At 41.7% G+C, this 13,970-nt stretch overlaps 1 protein-coding gene across 1 annotated transcript in view; it reads right to left on the minus strand.

Moving 5' to 3' along the window:
* Positions 1 to 878: 878 nt before the first annotated feature.
* The window catches only part of slc43a1b (solute carrier family 43 member 1b), a 39,092-nt gene continuing 26,000 nt past the window's right edge, over positions 879 to 13,970 (minus strand). Inside the window, exons 6-15 of the mRNA XM_028567320.1 lie at positions 9,391 to 9,483; positions 8,913 to 9,046; positions 8,399 to 8,541; positions 7,374 to 7,520; positions 7,110 to 7,145; positions 3,548 to 3,680; positions 3,104 to 3,233; positions 2,906 to 2,979; positions 1,811 to 1,934; positions 879 to 1,603 (exon numbers count right to left, since the gene is read on the minus strand). Of these exons, the coding sequence (XP_028423121.1) occupies positions 1,367 to 1,603; positions 1,811 to 1,934; positions 2,906 to 2,979; positions 3,104 to 3,233; positions 3,548 to 3,680; positions 7,110 to 7,145; positions 7,374 to 7,520; positions 8,399 to 8,541; positions 8,913 to 9,046; positions 9,391 to 9,483 (1,251 nt within the window). The 3' untranslated portion in view covers positions 879 to 1,366. The remainder of the gene's footprint in view (positions 1,604 to 1,810; positions 1,935 to 2,905; positions 2,980 to 3,103; positions 3,234 to 3,547; positions 3,681 to 7,109; positions 7,146 to 7,373; positions 7,521 to 8,398; positions 8,542 to 8,912; positions 9,047 to 9,390; positions 9,484 to 13,970) is intronic.

A 13,970-nucleotide genomic window follows, 5' to 3' on the forward strand; every position in this document is an offset into this window, starting at 1 on the left:
TCCAGCAAAAGTCTGGAACATTAGCTAACATTGAGCAAGCCAAAGCTACTGGTCTTACCGGACCAAGTAAGGCAGGAGAAGCAAAACACCTGAATGTATTAAATGTAGCAAAAGTGTGTTTCAACATTTATGAATTCATCTTTCCATTTGTAGAGGAAGAATGTGTATTTCTTACATAGTCTCACTTTAAACATCACATTATCTTGAGATGAAAGTTTTTGTCATTATCATAATAGGTTTTGTCATTTGCAGTTATTAACCTTTAAGGGCAGGTTCACAATTGTTTAAGTCTGCTTTAAAATAATAGTGAGGTGCCCATATCAACATTGATTTCTGTAATCATACCTACTGTCTATAAAGAGATTTCTTCCTAATGCACTTATAAACACAATATGGTCCTTGAATTTGTATGTTCTTTTGTCACTTAAAGGAACACGCCGACTTATTGGGACCTTAGCTTATTCACTGTATTGGGGGATACAGTGAATCTAACTCTGGGGGGAGTTAGATAAGTCCATACATACCCTTCTCATCTCCGTGCGTGCCGTAACTCTGTAACCGGCCCCAACTAGCCTACTGCTTCCAATAAGTGAATAAATAACGGCAATATTTTCCTATTTACATGTTGTGATTTGTATAGTCACAGCGTGTACAAATAACAAGGTCACATGAGACACAGCCATCTTCTAACCGTATACATGCTGGGAACTATATTCTCAGAAAGGCAAAGCACTGCTACTTGGGCGGAGTGACTAGCTCAACACCTGAAAAGCACCGTTGTTACTCTGCTCCTCACCACGGGGCTTCTCAGGTGCATCTGTGCTAAGCTAGGCTAGCGGTGGGGATGTCAGACAGAGTTACAACACATACGGAGATTAGAAGGGGATGTATGGACTTATCTAACTCTGGGGGATACGTGATTAAGCTAAAGTCCCACTAAGTCGGCGTGTTCTTTTAATGCTTGGGTCAAGGGTTTGGGGACTGGAAACTTTCCCAGGACGCAGTTCCCTGTTCCATCACATGTACATGTACTCATTTAAGGGCAATTGATGGTGTTTGTGTGGAAAGTAAACTCCAATAAACAGCATGTAAACTATACTAACTAAAATCCATGTTGTGAACCACTAAGCCACCTTAACATATCATTTGTAAATGGAATCAGAGAAAAGTCAAAGAGTATTAAACTTTGCTGTGGTGTGGTACTATTGTTGGCTAAAACCTGTATGTACTTGTGTTTGTTTTAAATAAAGATAAAAGAAACTTTGCTCAATATGTTTGAATTTGGTATTGTTTTGTTTTTGCTAGATGTCATAGTTTTCAATATATATATAGTATATAACAGTAATCATAAAAAAAACCTGTTCGATCAATCATCTTGAACAGTATGCCCATTGTGTGTGTAATCATTAGCTGCATGCCCATTGGCTTGGCTCTTAGCAGTTCCACTATCTGATTGGGTTAGAGGAGCATTCTCTTTGTCAGATTGGCTGGCAGCCAACCTATCACGCTCTGCTTTTGCCCTGATCAGGTTTCTACGGTGATAGAACAGATAGGCTGGCAACAGGAAGCCAGCAAGGGAGCAGATGAGAAGGCCCAAATTGATCTGTTGTAAGGAGAGACATGTCAGTGCATGGAACAAACATGTTATCCTCCTGTCTTCTCTTTGATTTTGTGTGTGTGTGTGTGTGTGTGTGTGTGTGTGTGTGTGTGTGTGTGTGTGTGTGTGTGTGTGTGTGTGTGTGTGTGTGTGTGTCTGTGTGTGTGTGTGTGTGTGTGTGTGTGTGTGTGTGTGTGTGTGTGTGCTCCCTACCCAGTAAGGATCTCCACTGAGGTGTCCCACCATCAGTATGAACAGTGGTTGTTGAAGCAAAGCGAAAGCAGCACTGATCATTGACTGCATGCCTGTCAGTGTTCCAAAGTGGTTGGGTGGGTACCTAGGGAGATTGAAATGATTAACGCATCAGAATAATAACAAAAGAGAAAGAATGTCTATTCCCCAATCATTGTCTTTATTCACAATGAAAATACTGTAAACCTAGCACAATAGGACAAAAACAAAATGTGGCAAGTGACAATGGTATTAGCGGGTTAATGGCCGATGAGGTGTCCACCCACTTATACCATGGTCACTTTCAAAGACTAATTTATATTTTAATGCATTTTACAATCAAAATCTAAAGTTATTTCAAACAATAGCTCTTTTTCGCTGGTAACACCTAAGGATTTGACTAACGCTACTTTATATTTCTACTCCACTATAGTTGGTAGTGGTACAGTTGGTGTGAATGAGGCACACATGTAATGCCAAGTGAGGCTGATTACCTGTTGCCTTGCTGCAATTTGATTATCTATTTGCCAAGTATTTATTTTAAAGAAGATAACCGTCGTCACCATGAATGTTGTGGATTATCTTCTACAAAACATACAACATCTACAACATTTGATAGTTTGCCTTTTGAAAAAAGCAGCCATGGGATATTGTTATAAACCAAACATCTAGTAAAAACGATTTAACATGGAGTGGTTTTCCAGGAAGAATTGGCTAAGTGCTAGCTTGTCAGAGAAGACGCTTCCCGTTAGTTCTCTTCAGAGGGGATGGTACTGGTCAAGAACAGGCTTTCAGGGTTTTCAGGGTTTCCTTCAGGATCTCAAGTATCTTTCTGAGAGGATTACCAAACATAAACGCAGCAGAGCAAACATAGCTGCCCAAATTGACAGCGCATACTGTACAGATGGGGAATTGAGCAATATAACAGAAGATGTATGTGCTCAGTCATCATCTGTGTTAAACAGTGTAGGAAATGTGAAATAGCGCATTTTGTAAAACTGTGTAATTTTCTGGTTTCATAGTTTATTTAAAAATATCTATTAGTGCAGCTTTAATGATGCCAGTGGTGATACGTACACAGCAGCATAGAGACCTCCACAGCAGGAGTGAATAAATCCTCTCACTATGGTATGCAGAACAAATGACACCACCTAATAGAGAAGGAAAGAACAGATTAATAAATGATCGTTAAAAGTGTGACTTTGTCTTTTTTTTTTGTATCTGTGTCTGCATACATGTAAAATACGTTGTATTCCTGTACAGTATTTTTCTAACCTGTATGGGCAGGTTGTCAATCATGGAAATTATTCCAAAGGTGACCAATAGGAGGTTGGTGAAGGTAAAAGCTCTCATGGCATTGGTCAGTTTCTGGATCTTTCTGTCTCTCTTTGGGGATTCTGATTGGCTGAAGGGGACAAACGTCAAAAAAGGCTGACAGCTAAGGAGGATATGTGGATGTTACAGAGTCCAAGATGCAGAATTATGATGTGTTGTTTCCTTCATCTTTTACAGTGTAGGCAAGATAGGGCTCACTTCAGGGCCAGTATGAACAGCCACCAAAAACTCTTTCAATGTAAAAATGGCATATGAGTATTGAATTTCAAGATACACCTTCTAAGCCTAATCTATACAATACATGTTGCTGGCTGCTTTACAACAATGTAAACATAGCAACACAATGCCTAAACCCAAAGACACGTCACTGGACCTTCTTCATACCTATTCTCTGTTAGTGTGTTTGCATTTTCTTCTTCACACTCCTTCAACCTCCAGTCCATTATGTAGCCAATCATAGGACAGGTCACTAGACACAGCAGCTGCATTGTACCGAAGATCGATGAGTAGAAACCAACTGGGGAGGACACAGAGAGAGAGAAGTCCATAGCAACATGTGGAGAAAAGCAAATGGAAAACAGATTGAAACCACTACAAACAGTACTTAATATCTTATCTTAGAAATACTGATGTCAAGTATTTTTGAGATTTTATTTCCCAATATGAACGCTGAACAAGACATTTTTAGGCAACCAAAATGTTCCAATCAAGTGAAATTACACAGTGATTGTCCCCTGCTTTATAGTCTATTTTAAAATAAATGGGACCATCATTTACTAAATAAACCTCATGCTGTATTGAGAAGACTTGAAACTAACGACTGAGACCATAAACTCGTTAGGGAAATGTTTATTGAGGCAACTAATGGAGTCGCCCCCCTTGCTGGAAATGAAATAGAATGCAGGTTCAAGGCACTTTCGCATTGGCTTCACTTTTCAGACCCAGAAGCTTTGTCCATTATTTTTACAATCCATGGCAAGGACAATGACACCAAGAACATGACCTCAGCCACATGTTGCTTATTGTCAACTGATGAATATATCATAACAACAATAAGTGGTTTTCGTTGCAATATTTTGAACAGGTCAGCTCAAAATGCTTTATTATGTGTTTTAAAGGGCAACTATTATATACTGTAGCATTTTCAGGATAAGGCCGGTTACACACTGCCTGCGTGGCGTGGCATTTCTGTTGCATGCCAGCTGCGCGGCGGCTGCGTGGATGTCTTTACACACCAGGAACGTGTCTGACGTGGTGCTGCTGCTGCTAGCCTTGTCTGGACACATGTATGTTTCCCATTGATAAAATGAAATACCATGTTAAACATAAATATATACTGATTTGATTACAGCAAAGACAACGTCGGCAGGATTGATGGCAAAATAGGCTACAGAATATTTGGTTCTGTATTGACAGGTGCAATATTAGAAAATCAATTATTTTTTAAAAATTACATTTATATCTGCATTTATATCAAAACCTAGAGACTTTCAAACATCAACATGTCATTTATTAATAGTTATTCATGTCTAAACGACATATAAACATCTTTTCCTATTCTATTTTGCCTGGAAACGCTTCAAACACGCTACGTGAAAAATAGGCGTTGGTTCTATTTCTAACAGGCACGCGTTTTCGTCAAGGCTCAAGCCGCGTGTCACGCAGGCAGTGTGTAAGCTCTAACCTGTTAACATGGGAGCCGAATTATAAACGGACAGCTGACATGCTAGCGTGACGCATCCAGTGTGTAACCAGTGTGAGCCGAGGCTAGCTTGCAATGTTTTGGACTGTCTGCTTGACCTAATTGCATTTTAATATACTACATGTATACACCATGGTCTACAGTAGGCCTAGCTAGGCTACGTGCAGAACATTGTATGTTATTATGTTAAGTGAAAGAATGGCTTTTCTTGTGGTTTTCACCCGGACTCGAGGAGAGATTCACACACTCGTCTGCTAAAGCTCCACAACGTAGCCAGCTGATTTGCGCGATTGACTGACTCACGTGAGAACTCGTGAGTCATTGACAACTCATGAGTCATGATGACTCATGAGTTCTCGAGTGAGTCCCATGGTCTCAGAGCTTGCAATGTTTCCGGCTCTGAGTCTGCGGGTCAGGAAGTTCCTATAACCTGTCTCGGACTGTCTCTGCTCACTCACTCGCTTGAGTTGACTTGTGGAGTTGTGGTTGACTACGAAATTGTAAGTTCTAAAGCTTTTGGCAACTAAGATGGCTAGGACTAGTAGTAGCTAATGTTGCAAGAGGTTTGTGTGTGGCACTGTAATCATTTTAGATTGAATTGTAGTAGGACTCAACTGATCCGAGTTAATGATACTAGAGACTCTCGGTGAAAGATCCGAGTGAGTCCCAACTCAAACAGGTTTAAACACTAGTTGAAGCAGGAGCTACTGCAACGGAGTATAACGTTATAGCTGAGCTTAGAACTTTCTACCGTCAGACATCGCAGATAAAGGCTTCTGAACCAAACACTACCCAATCTGACATGTTTCAGCAGGAATGTGACCCGAAATTGGGGAGAATTTAACAAATTGGCAGCCCAGATTACATAGTTTACTGCCGTTAGCCATGTAGCTACTATAGTTAGCAGTGGACACTAATAGAATATAGCAGCACTTTCTACAGTCAATAATCACAGATAAAGGCTTTTTAACCAAATACTACATAACCGGGAATGTTTAGGAGTAATGTGATCCGGAATTTGGGAGAATTTAACAACACTGGCAGCCAAGATGACCTTTTACTGCCATGTAGTTACATGTGACAACGTTAACACCACCACAGTAGCGTGGTAAAAAAAAAAAAAAAACACTCCAGTCCTGCCTACCTGGAGCAGATAACCAATCATAGCAGGCCGGCTTAGAGTTGCGTAACACTTAGAACAGTTGGAAATCTGGATGTTTTAGCTCACGGGGGTTTCTCTAAAATACGTGTAGATGTGACAGAAAATAGCATAATATGTCCGCTTTAATAATAATTTCTAGTTTCCAATGGTCCAAATGCTCTCTCAAAGGTGTAAAGATTTAAAGATGTTACACAAACCACACAAAATACAAACATCAGTCAAAACATTGTAGTAACTTGTTGTGACCTGTCTCTCTTAGTTACGCTGTTATAGTTACGCTGTTATAGTTCTAGACTGCCGGGGGACTTCCTTCCTTTGACACACTCTCTCCTCTCCCTTTCTATTACTATTACTATTACTATTACTATTTGTGTGTATCCTGTCCCAGAAATGCTTGTTACTAATCCTAGCTTCTGGGGAGTTTACCCCGGAGTCCTTATGTTTTTTCCCCCAGCGTATTTCCTTGGAGAACGTTGACACCAAGATCCTGGTTCCAGCTGTCGCCGTGGTCCTGCTGCACTCCCTGCTGAGCTCAGCGGTGCCCTGCAATGTCATGCAGCTTCCTGCTGAACCCTGCAGCTTCCTGCTGAACCCTGCAGCTTCCTGCTGAACCCTGCAGCTTCCTGCTGAACCCTGCAGCTTCGTGCTGCTTCCTGCTGAACCCTGCTGCTTCCTGCTGAACCCTGCAGCTTCCTGCTGAACCCTGCTGCTTTCTGCTGAACCCTGCAGCTTCCCGCTACATCCAGTCACTGTTCCATTATTAATGTGACTATTATTGCGACTGTTCATCACACCCCCAACCGGCCCGTCAGACACCGCCTACCAAGAGCCTGGGTCTGTCCGAGGTTTCTTCCCAAGAGGGAGTTTTTCCTCGCCACTGTCGCACTGCTTGCTCTTGAGGGAATTACTGGAATTGTTGTAATTGTTGGGGCTTTGTAAATTATAGAGTGTGGTCTCGACCTACTCTATCTGTAAAGTGTCTTGAGATAACCTATGTTATGATTTGATGCTATAAATACAATTTATGCACTTAGCCCAGTGACAGGCTGTCCTCTCTTAATACTGAGCATCTTGCCTCATACCTTGTTCCTCCACCTCCTCCTGCAGCTCTTCAGAAGCTGAAACAGACAACAGCTTCAGGTCAGGGATCACCACGTATGCTTTAACACAATGTTAGTGGCAACATCACTCTTCAATCAGCTTTTGTCAATAGGAAATGATTCTAATTGCTTCACCTATAATGACAACTGAAACCATACAATGTTGATGCTCTTGTCATTGTTTGGTTCAACCAAGAGGTATTTCAATTTTTTAAAACAAATAGTCATGTAGGTTATTATTCTTACGGTTGGGGTCACCGTAGGTGACCAGGAACTCCAGCATCTTGTTCATTGCACCCATAAAGAAGATCAGCCTCAGCTGGGTCATTGCCATGGTGATGATACTCCACAGGAAGATGGGAGTGCACACAGAATGACAGAGTGGCACTGAGCCTGATGAAAGAGAGAGAGAGAGAGAGAGAGAGAGAGAGAGAGAGAGAGAGAGAGAGAGAGAGAGAGAGAGAGAGAATATGTTTCCAGGGACTCAAACAATTCAGCCCAATTGTTACAGTTCACTGGGAGTTCAGTTTCCAGAATGTTTCTCTTTTATTTTTTTATGGCACTTTTGTACCTAACCCTGGAGTTGGAGTTACATTATTACCATGCAGAACTTCAGAGGTTAATGGAGGGAACTCATACTGTACATCAGTGTCCTAATGTTCATCAGTATCCAAATTCACTGTACAGTTATTCACTACCAACAAGGAACCTGCTTGAAACACTCTCATTAAGTGGCTGAGACTAATGAAAGCATGACACAATGATTAGTGATTTTAATTAAAGCCTGAGGGAGTTTCACACCACACTGAAAGAACCTGTTTCACAAAAAATAGTAGAAGAATCATTTCTTATTGGTTTGTATTGGTTGTTGAGAGGCTTGTCCTCCTTAGCTGAGCTGTAACTCTGCCGCACTAACTTTAACATTATTTTAAAGAATCTGCCTCTGTGAATCCCTAACTTTATAGAAGTGCAATACTAAATTGCTCAATTCTTCTTTACATTTGCATGATCAAAGCACAAAATACACAGATCTTCTCACTCATTTTACCAAACCACAAAACTAGCAGCGGTCAGCACGACACAAATTGGAACTGGCTACTTTGCACCAGAAAACAGAGGATTTATGTCATATAATCATCTAGATGTGTTTCACACATTTCCATTCTGATGAGAAGTAAAAATTCTGGGAGAAACCTCCAGATTTGTTGTTTAACACAAATATATAAATGTAAATACAACAAGCGTTTAATGTCGACGACAGTGTTCCTTACCCTGGGTTGTGGTTGGGGAGTCTGTCTGCTGGGGTTCTGGCTGCTTAGGTCCCATCATGTCTTCCATGACAGTCACATGGGTGATGTACCTGTCCCCAGTCACCTTGTCCTCTGTCACAACTCCACTAAGCTTCACCTTTTTACTGCCAAGAAAAGACAAAGAGGTTGAATGTATAATACATCTAAAATAACTTCAGCCCTCACAAGCCCATGGCAAGACAAGTAATTATCTACACATGATTACTTTACTGAACATACGTGTTCAATTCATGGAGTGTCACATGGAAAGGGGTCAGCATTAAGGTGCTCAGTAAATTTCATGAACATTTCCTACACATTTTGTGTAAATAACAGCTTTTTAAATATTGTTTGAGTGTTAAATAGTTTTAATCATAATTGAATGTGCATACCCATATTTAACCTAAAAGAAAGGGTGGGGGGTGGGGGGGGATTCTTAGGGATGATTGTGTTTGGGTGTGTTTTCATGTGATTACAGGATGTAGAGTACACTGACGTGTATCTGATGTCTTCAGGTGCAGGGAATGATTCAGCAGGCCAGTTTAGGAAGCAGTTGATGAAGACCATGCAGGCCATACCAGACCAAACCCACATGATGACGCGGAACGACACGCCAAGGTCATATATCAACTGGAGGGGTAAGAGCAGTAAGATGGGAAGGAAGAGGAGGGTTTGGGAGGAAGACAGGTAAGGAGAGAGACACATAGAAAGGAAGATAATAGGAATGAGTAGAAGAGAGGGCGAGCCGGCATGTTGTAAACCTGACATGTGGCATCGTTGTATATGCAACAATTGCTTAGGTCATCACTGAAATCAAGCAAGTTGACGAAAACAATCCTAAATAATTATTTGTTGTGATGATTATGTTGAAAAGTTATTCTGTGCTGATTAAAATTTTATGTTCAAGTAGATTTGTGCATGCATGCATGCGTGTGTGTGTGTGTATGTGTGTGTGCGTGCATGCGTATGTGTACCTTGACACCAAGGAAGGTGACAGCTGAAGAAGCATAAGAGCCAATCATCAGGGAGAGGATGGTTGATCGTACATTCCCAAACATGTTAGGCAGCTAGATGACAGAGAAAAAAGGAACCTTCTATAATATCAAACGAATATATGAACCATCAGTCAGCAGTAAATGTGATCAAATAAGCTGCTGCAGCTGAAATCTATTAATCAGCTATGAAATTTGCACTCTTTCAGACATTTCTATGAAACAACATAGACCTACTCTATCTGTAAAGTGTCCTGAGATAGCTCCTGTTGTGATTTATCACTATAAATAAAATTGAATTTGAGATGAAATTAACCAGAAGGCGGTGCTATTGTATTCTTATACACACACACACACACACACACACACACACACACACACACACACACACACACACACACACACACACACACACACACACACACACACACACACATACATACACACACACAGCCCATCTGTGTGAATGTCACCCATCCTTGTGTTATGCCAACTTAGCGTGTGGGTATGTGCTTGTGAACATTCTCTGGCCATGTAGATTGGAGTGTGTGTGTGTGTGTGTGTGTGTGTGTGTGTGTGTGTGTGTGTGTGTGTGTGTGTGTGTGGGTGGGTGGGTGTGTGTGGGTGTGTTCCTACAGACTCTCACTCTAACTATAGACGCAGCTGAAGTGCTGTCAATCACAAAGCACACGCCACCCGGCCTTCATGTTCAGTTTAAACTTACTGTTCATATTAGATTTTATAGATGGCTGGTCATTTCTGTTCTAGAATGTCACCAATAGTAAATCCCAATCAATCAATCAATCAATCAATTTTATTTGTCACATGTAAGGTATAATTCGAGTGAATTAATAAGTATATGTCTAAGGCAGTGTCTTCATTTAGAATACTAGAAGGCCTGAGGTTACATTTGACTGAACTTTTTTTCAGTGGCGCCTTTTACGTTCAATTCAATTTGTTCAATAAAAGATTGTTGGAAAAAAAATTCTTTCTTTTTTTAAATTCAACAAGCAATTTATCAAATGTCTGTAGCGGAGCGCTTCCAGGACTCAAAAAAATAGCTTGAGATGCTCTGTGGATGGGATAGACATAATGTAGAAACCAATAAGGAAACTCCAAGGCACTCTCTTTTAGAAAAATACAAAGCCTTTATTTATGGCTTAGTCATCATAAATCTTAAAGTACTCCGACGCGTTTCGGCATACAAGCCTTCGTCAGGGAGTCAATCGATTTCCAAAACAGGAAGAGACCTTCTTATAAGCTTTCAAACAGACCAATCAAAAAACACAACCAATGAAAAGCCTTCATTTTGGTAGAAGGAGGTTCAGAGTTGTAGGATTATAGAAAGACCACTAGATGTTGTTGTATTTTAGCATAATACTGATTGTATTTAATAATACTGAAAGCAGCAGAAATGCAGAACGGAGTACATTTTAATATCTGTTTATTTATCACAAGTAATATCGTTATCGGGATATTCAACAACGTTATCGCATATTGCATATTTTCCTCATATCGTGCAGCTCTATTTGGTACCTTCTTCCAAACCTCAACAGGGAGAAAAGGCTGTTTCCTGGGTGGTTTGGATCTTTAATGATTCTACTAGCCATTTTCTTGCAGCGCCTGGTGTGAACATCCTTTAGGCAGAGTAGGGCACAGGCTATTCTATGTTTAGCCAAACACACCACTCTTTGCAGGGCCTTGCGGTCCTGTGCCGTTTCCAGTGATGTTCCTTGTCAGGATGCTCTCTGTGATGCAGGAGTAGAAATTCTTCAGTATTTGAGGGTGTTATGTAGTGACTGTTGGATGCTATTACATCCTAAGACCAGTAGGGGGCTCCATTGATTAAATGGCTGTGCTGAGCCAGTCTGTGCTGAGCCAGTCTGAAAAGGGGAGCGAGAGGAGCCAGTAGCGTACCAGAGCTAGTGGGCCAGTGGTGTTCTTTTTTGTTACACACATAAACATCCTTTAAGTTAACTTTGAAGCGTTTCCGCCTTTTCCCTGGTCCCCCCCCGGATTTATTATTTAATTGTTTGCATCCTCCAACCCTAGACACAGTAGGGACGTAACAGTTTTGGGGACTCGTCCGGGATCCTTTGAAAGTCAGGTTCGGTAGGTTCGTTGTCAAGTTTAAGATACTTTGTGATTGCACGTTTCATTGTCTGTTACGGTAAGCCTTTCTGTTGGATATTTCCCTGCGTGTTGCCTCCGTGGTTTTGCTTGTGTGTGACTGCGAAACTGCTTCCTCACTCTAGATAGGGTAGTGTCCAGCTGGGGTTAATCAGCCTTTCCTTTGGGCACTAATTTATTATTTTGCCTTTTTTATTAAGTTAAGTTAATTCTGGACAGAGGCATCGTTCTTCAAAGAGGACTGGCGTTTCAGGGTTTTGGCCGCTGATGTGTTGCCTGTAAGTTGCCTCAAGCCCGGAACGACTTCAGAAGATAGCCCACATAGGGGTTAGGGTTGGTTAGGCAGGTTCTGAGGAAGTTTTTGTTTCTGTGAGGCAAGGCTGATGCCTATTGTCATGGGCTTAATATCGAACATTAAACTTAGCGTTTAGCGTGATTGTGCTTATACTGTGAAGAGGATTCCAGCTTTTGATTTATAAATGCGTCTGTGTATGACCCGACTTTAGGTCAATTTGATAAATGTCCAAAAAATTATCTGCTTGAGATCGCGGAATATTACGGTATTTCTGTGTCCGTTTCCCTTCAAAAAGCTGAGCTAAAGGCTTTTCTGTATGATGGTCTCGTTAGCCAGGTTTTTTTCTCTCTGTCTGCACCTGTGAGTGGCCCTGATCCAGAGGTGAGTGCACATGATGTGACAGATCAGCCCGTTAATGTTACTCCTGTTGTCCGACATGCAAGTACCGAATGAAAGCCAGTCACATTACCATAGTATGAACCGATGTCTGTAGAGTCAACTCCTGGGTCTAAGTTGGATGCCAGGTTAAAGGTGCGCTTAATTCGCCTTCAGGTAGAGAGGGATGAGAAGGAACGGGATTTCAGCTCTGCAGAGAGTAAGAGTTGAAGAAGTTGGATGCGGAGACTGCATTAGAGATGCGTCAGTTAAAAATACAGGCGGGTTTAGGAGTTGCTCGTAATGTTACCACTGCTGGCGTGCATTCTCCCAGTTCTGCTGTCGTGGGTGAGCACATTTCACTGGTTCCTGTTTTCTGTGAGTCAGAGGTAGAAGTTTTTTCTGTGCATTTGAGCGTATTGCTGCTGCTTTACAGTGGCCTAAAGACGTGTGGGCTATCTTGTTAGTTAGTCTGTAAGGCTCAAGAGGCATGCTTGTCTTTGTCTGTGGAGGATGGTTTCCCGCTGTAGAGCGCGCCTGCACCATGCTACCCAGTTGGCCAAAGAGTCACTCTCTTCCTCTTAGGACAGCATGAAGAAACTGTGTAATAAGAAGGCTGTGGAGCGGCAGTTTCAAGCAGGTGATAAAGTGTTGGTCTTGCTGCCCATACTTGGCTCTGCTTTCACCGCCCGGTTCTCAGCTCCTTACGTGGTGAAAGGTAAAGTTTCAGACACCGATTATGTCATCCGTATTCCTGAACATATACAGAAAACCCGTTTGTGTCATATTAACATGCTGAAATCTTTTCATTCCCGAGGAGCTGACCTGACAGGGCCAGAGAAAACCTCTGACATTGCTGTGAGGGGCTTCTTCTCTCGTCAGTGTTCAATCTGAGTTGGAGACTGAGTTGGTCCCGTTGTGCTAAAGCCTGATTGAAAGCAGCGGGGATAAAGAGTTGGGCTCCAGTTAGTTTTTTCCTTACCCTGGTGATCGGCACATCTGGGTGATGCTGTGAAATGTGCGTTAGCATGTTGGCTGCGTTTCCAAGATACCCTACAAAAGGCCACCGACACCGTCGTTGTCTTATATCTCTCCGTTGCTAGCTGATCAGGAACCAGCAGGCTGGTCTTCCAGTTCCCCCATTTCATTAGCGCTAGACTGACTCGCACACCGATCCGCTTGTGGTGCAAACCTCAGCCCCATTGCCCTCCGCCTCGTCCGCCAACTTGTCCACTTCTGTGGCCAGCCTTCAGATACTTGCCCATTCTTCAGACATGCTAATGTTAGCTTGTTGGTAGCACGGTGTGAGACGTTTTATTTCCTTTCCTGACAACTGATTGATTTGCGCCCAAGCTTGGATTTCTGGCCTGAGCTTGCCCATGTTGCGCCGTTATTATTATACATCCATGTGTATAATAAATAATAATAAGCGTAAAGAAAAACGTAAACAGTACCTGTACTGTTGTATAACATCCAAGTCACACCCCTTAATACATCCATGGTCACACCAAACGGAGTAAAATGTAAAATCACACACACACAAAGCATTTATTTATGACTTTACGGTATGTATTTAATCCCATGAAAGGACAAGAAATAATTTGAAACGAAATCTAATACTTTGTGAACAAAATTAAAGGCTTTTAAGGCCTTATTTTGAGAATATAAAATCTAAGACTTTTAAGACCCTGCGAGTACGGTAAGATGTAGCACTGCTGCTTTACAACAGACTGAAAATAAAGTGGAAAAAAGTGTGTGATGG

This window comes from Perca flavescens, chromosome 2 (assembly GCF_004354835.1).
Source record: "Perca flavescens isolate YP-PL-M2 chromosome 2, PFLA_1.0, whole genome shotgun sequence".
NCBI lineage: Eukaryota > Metazoa > Chordata > Actinopteri > Perciformes > Percidae > Perca > Perca flavescens.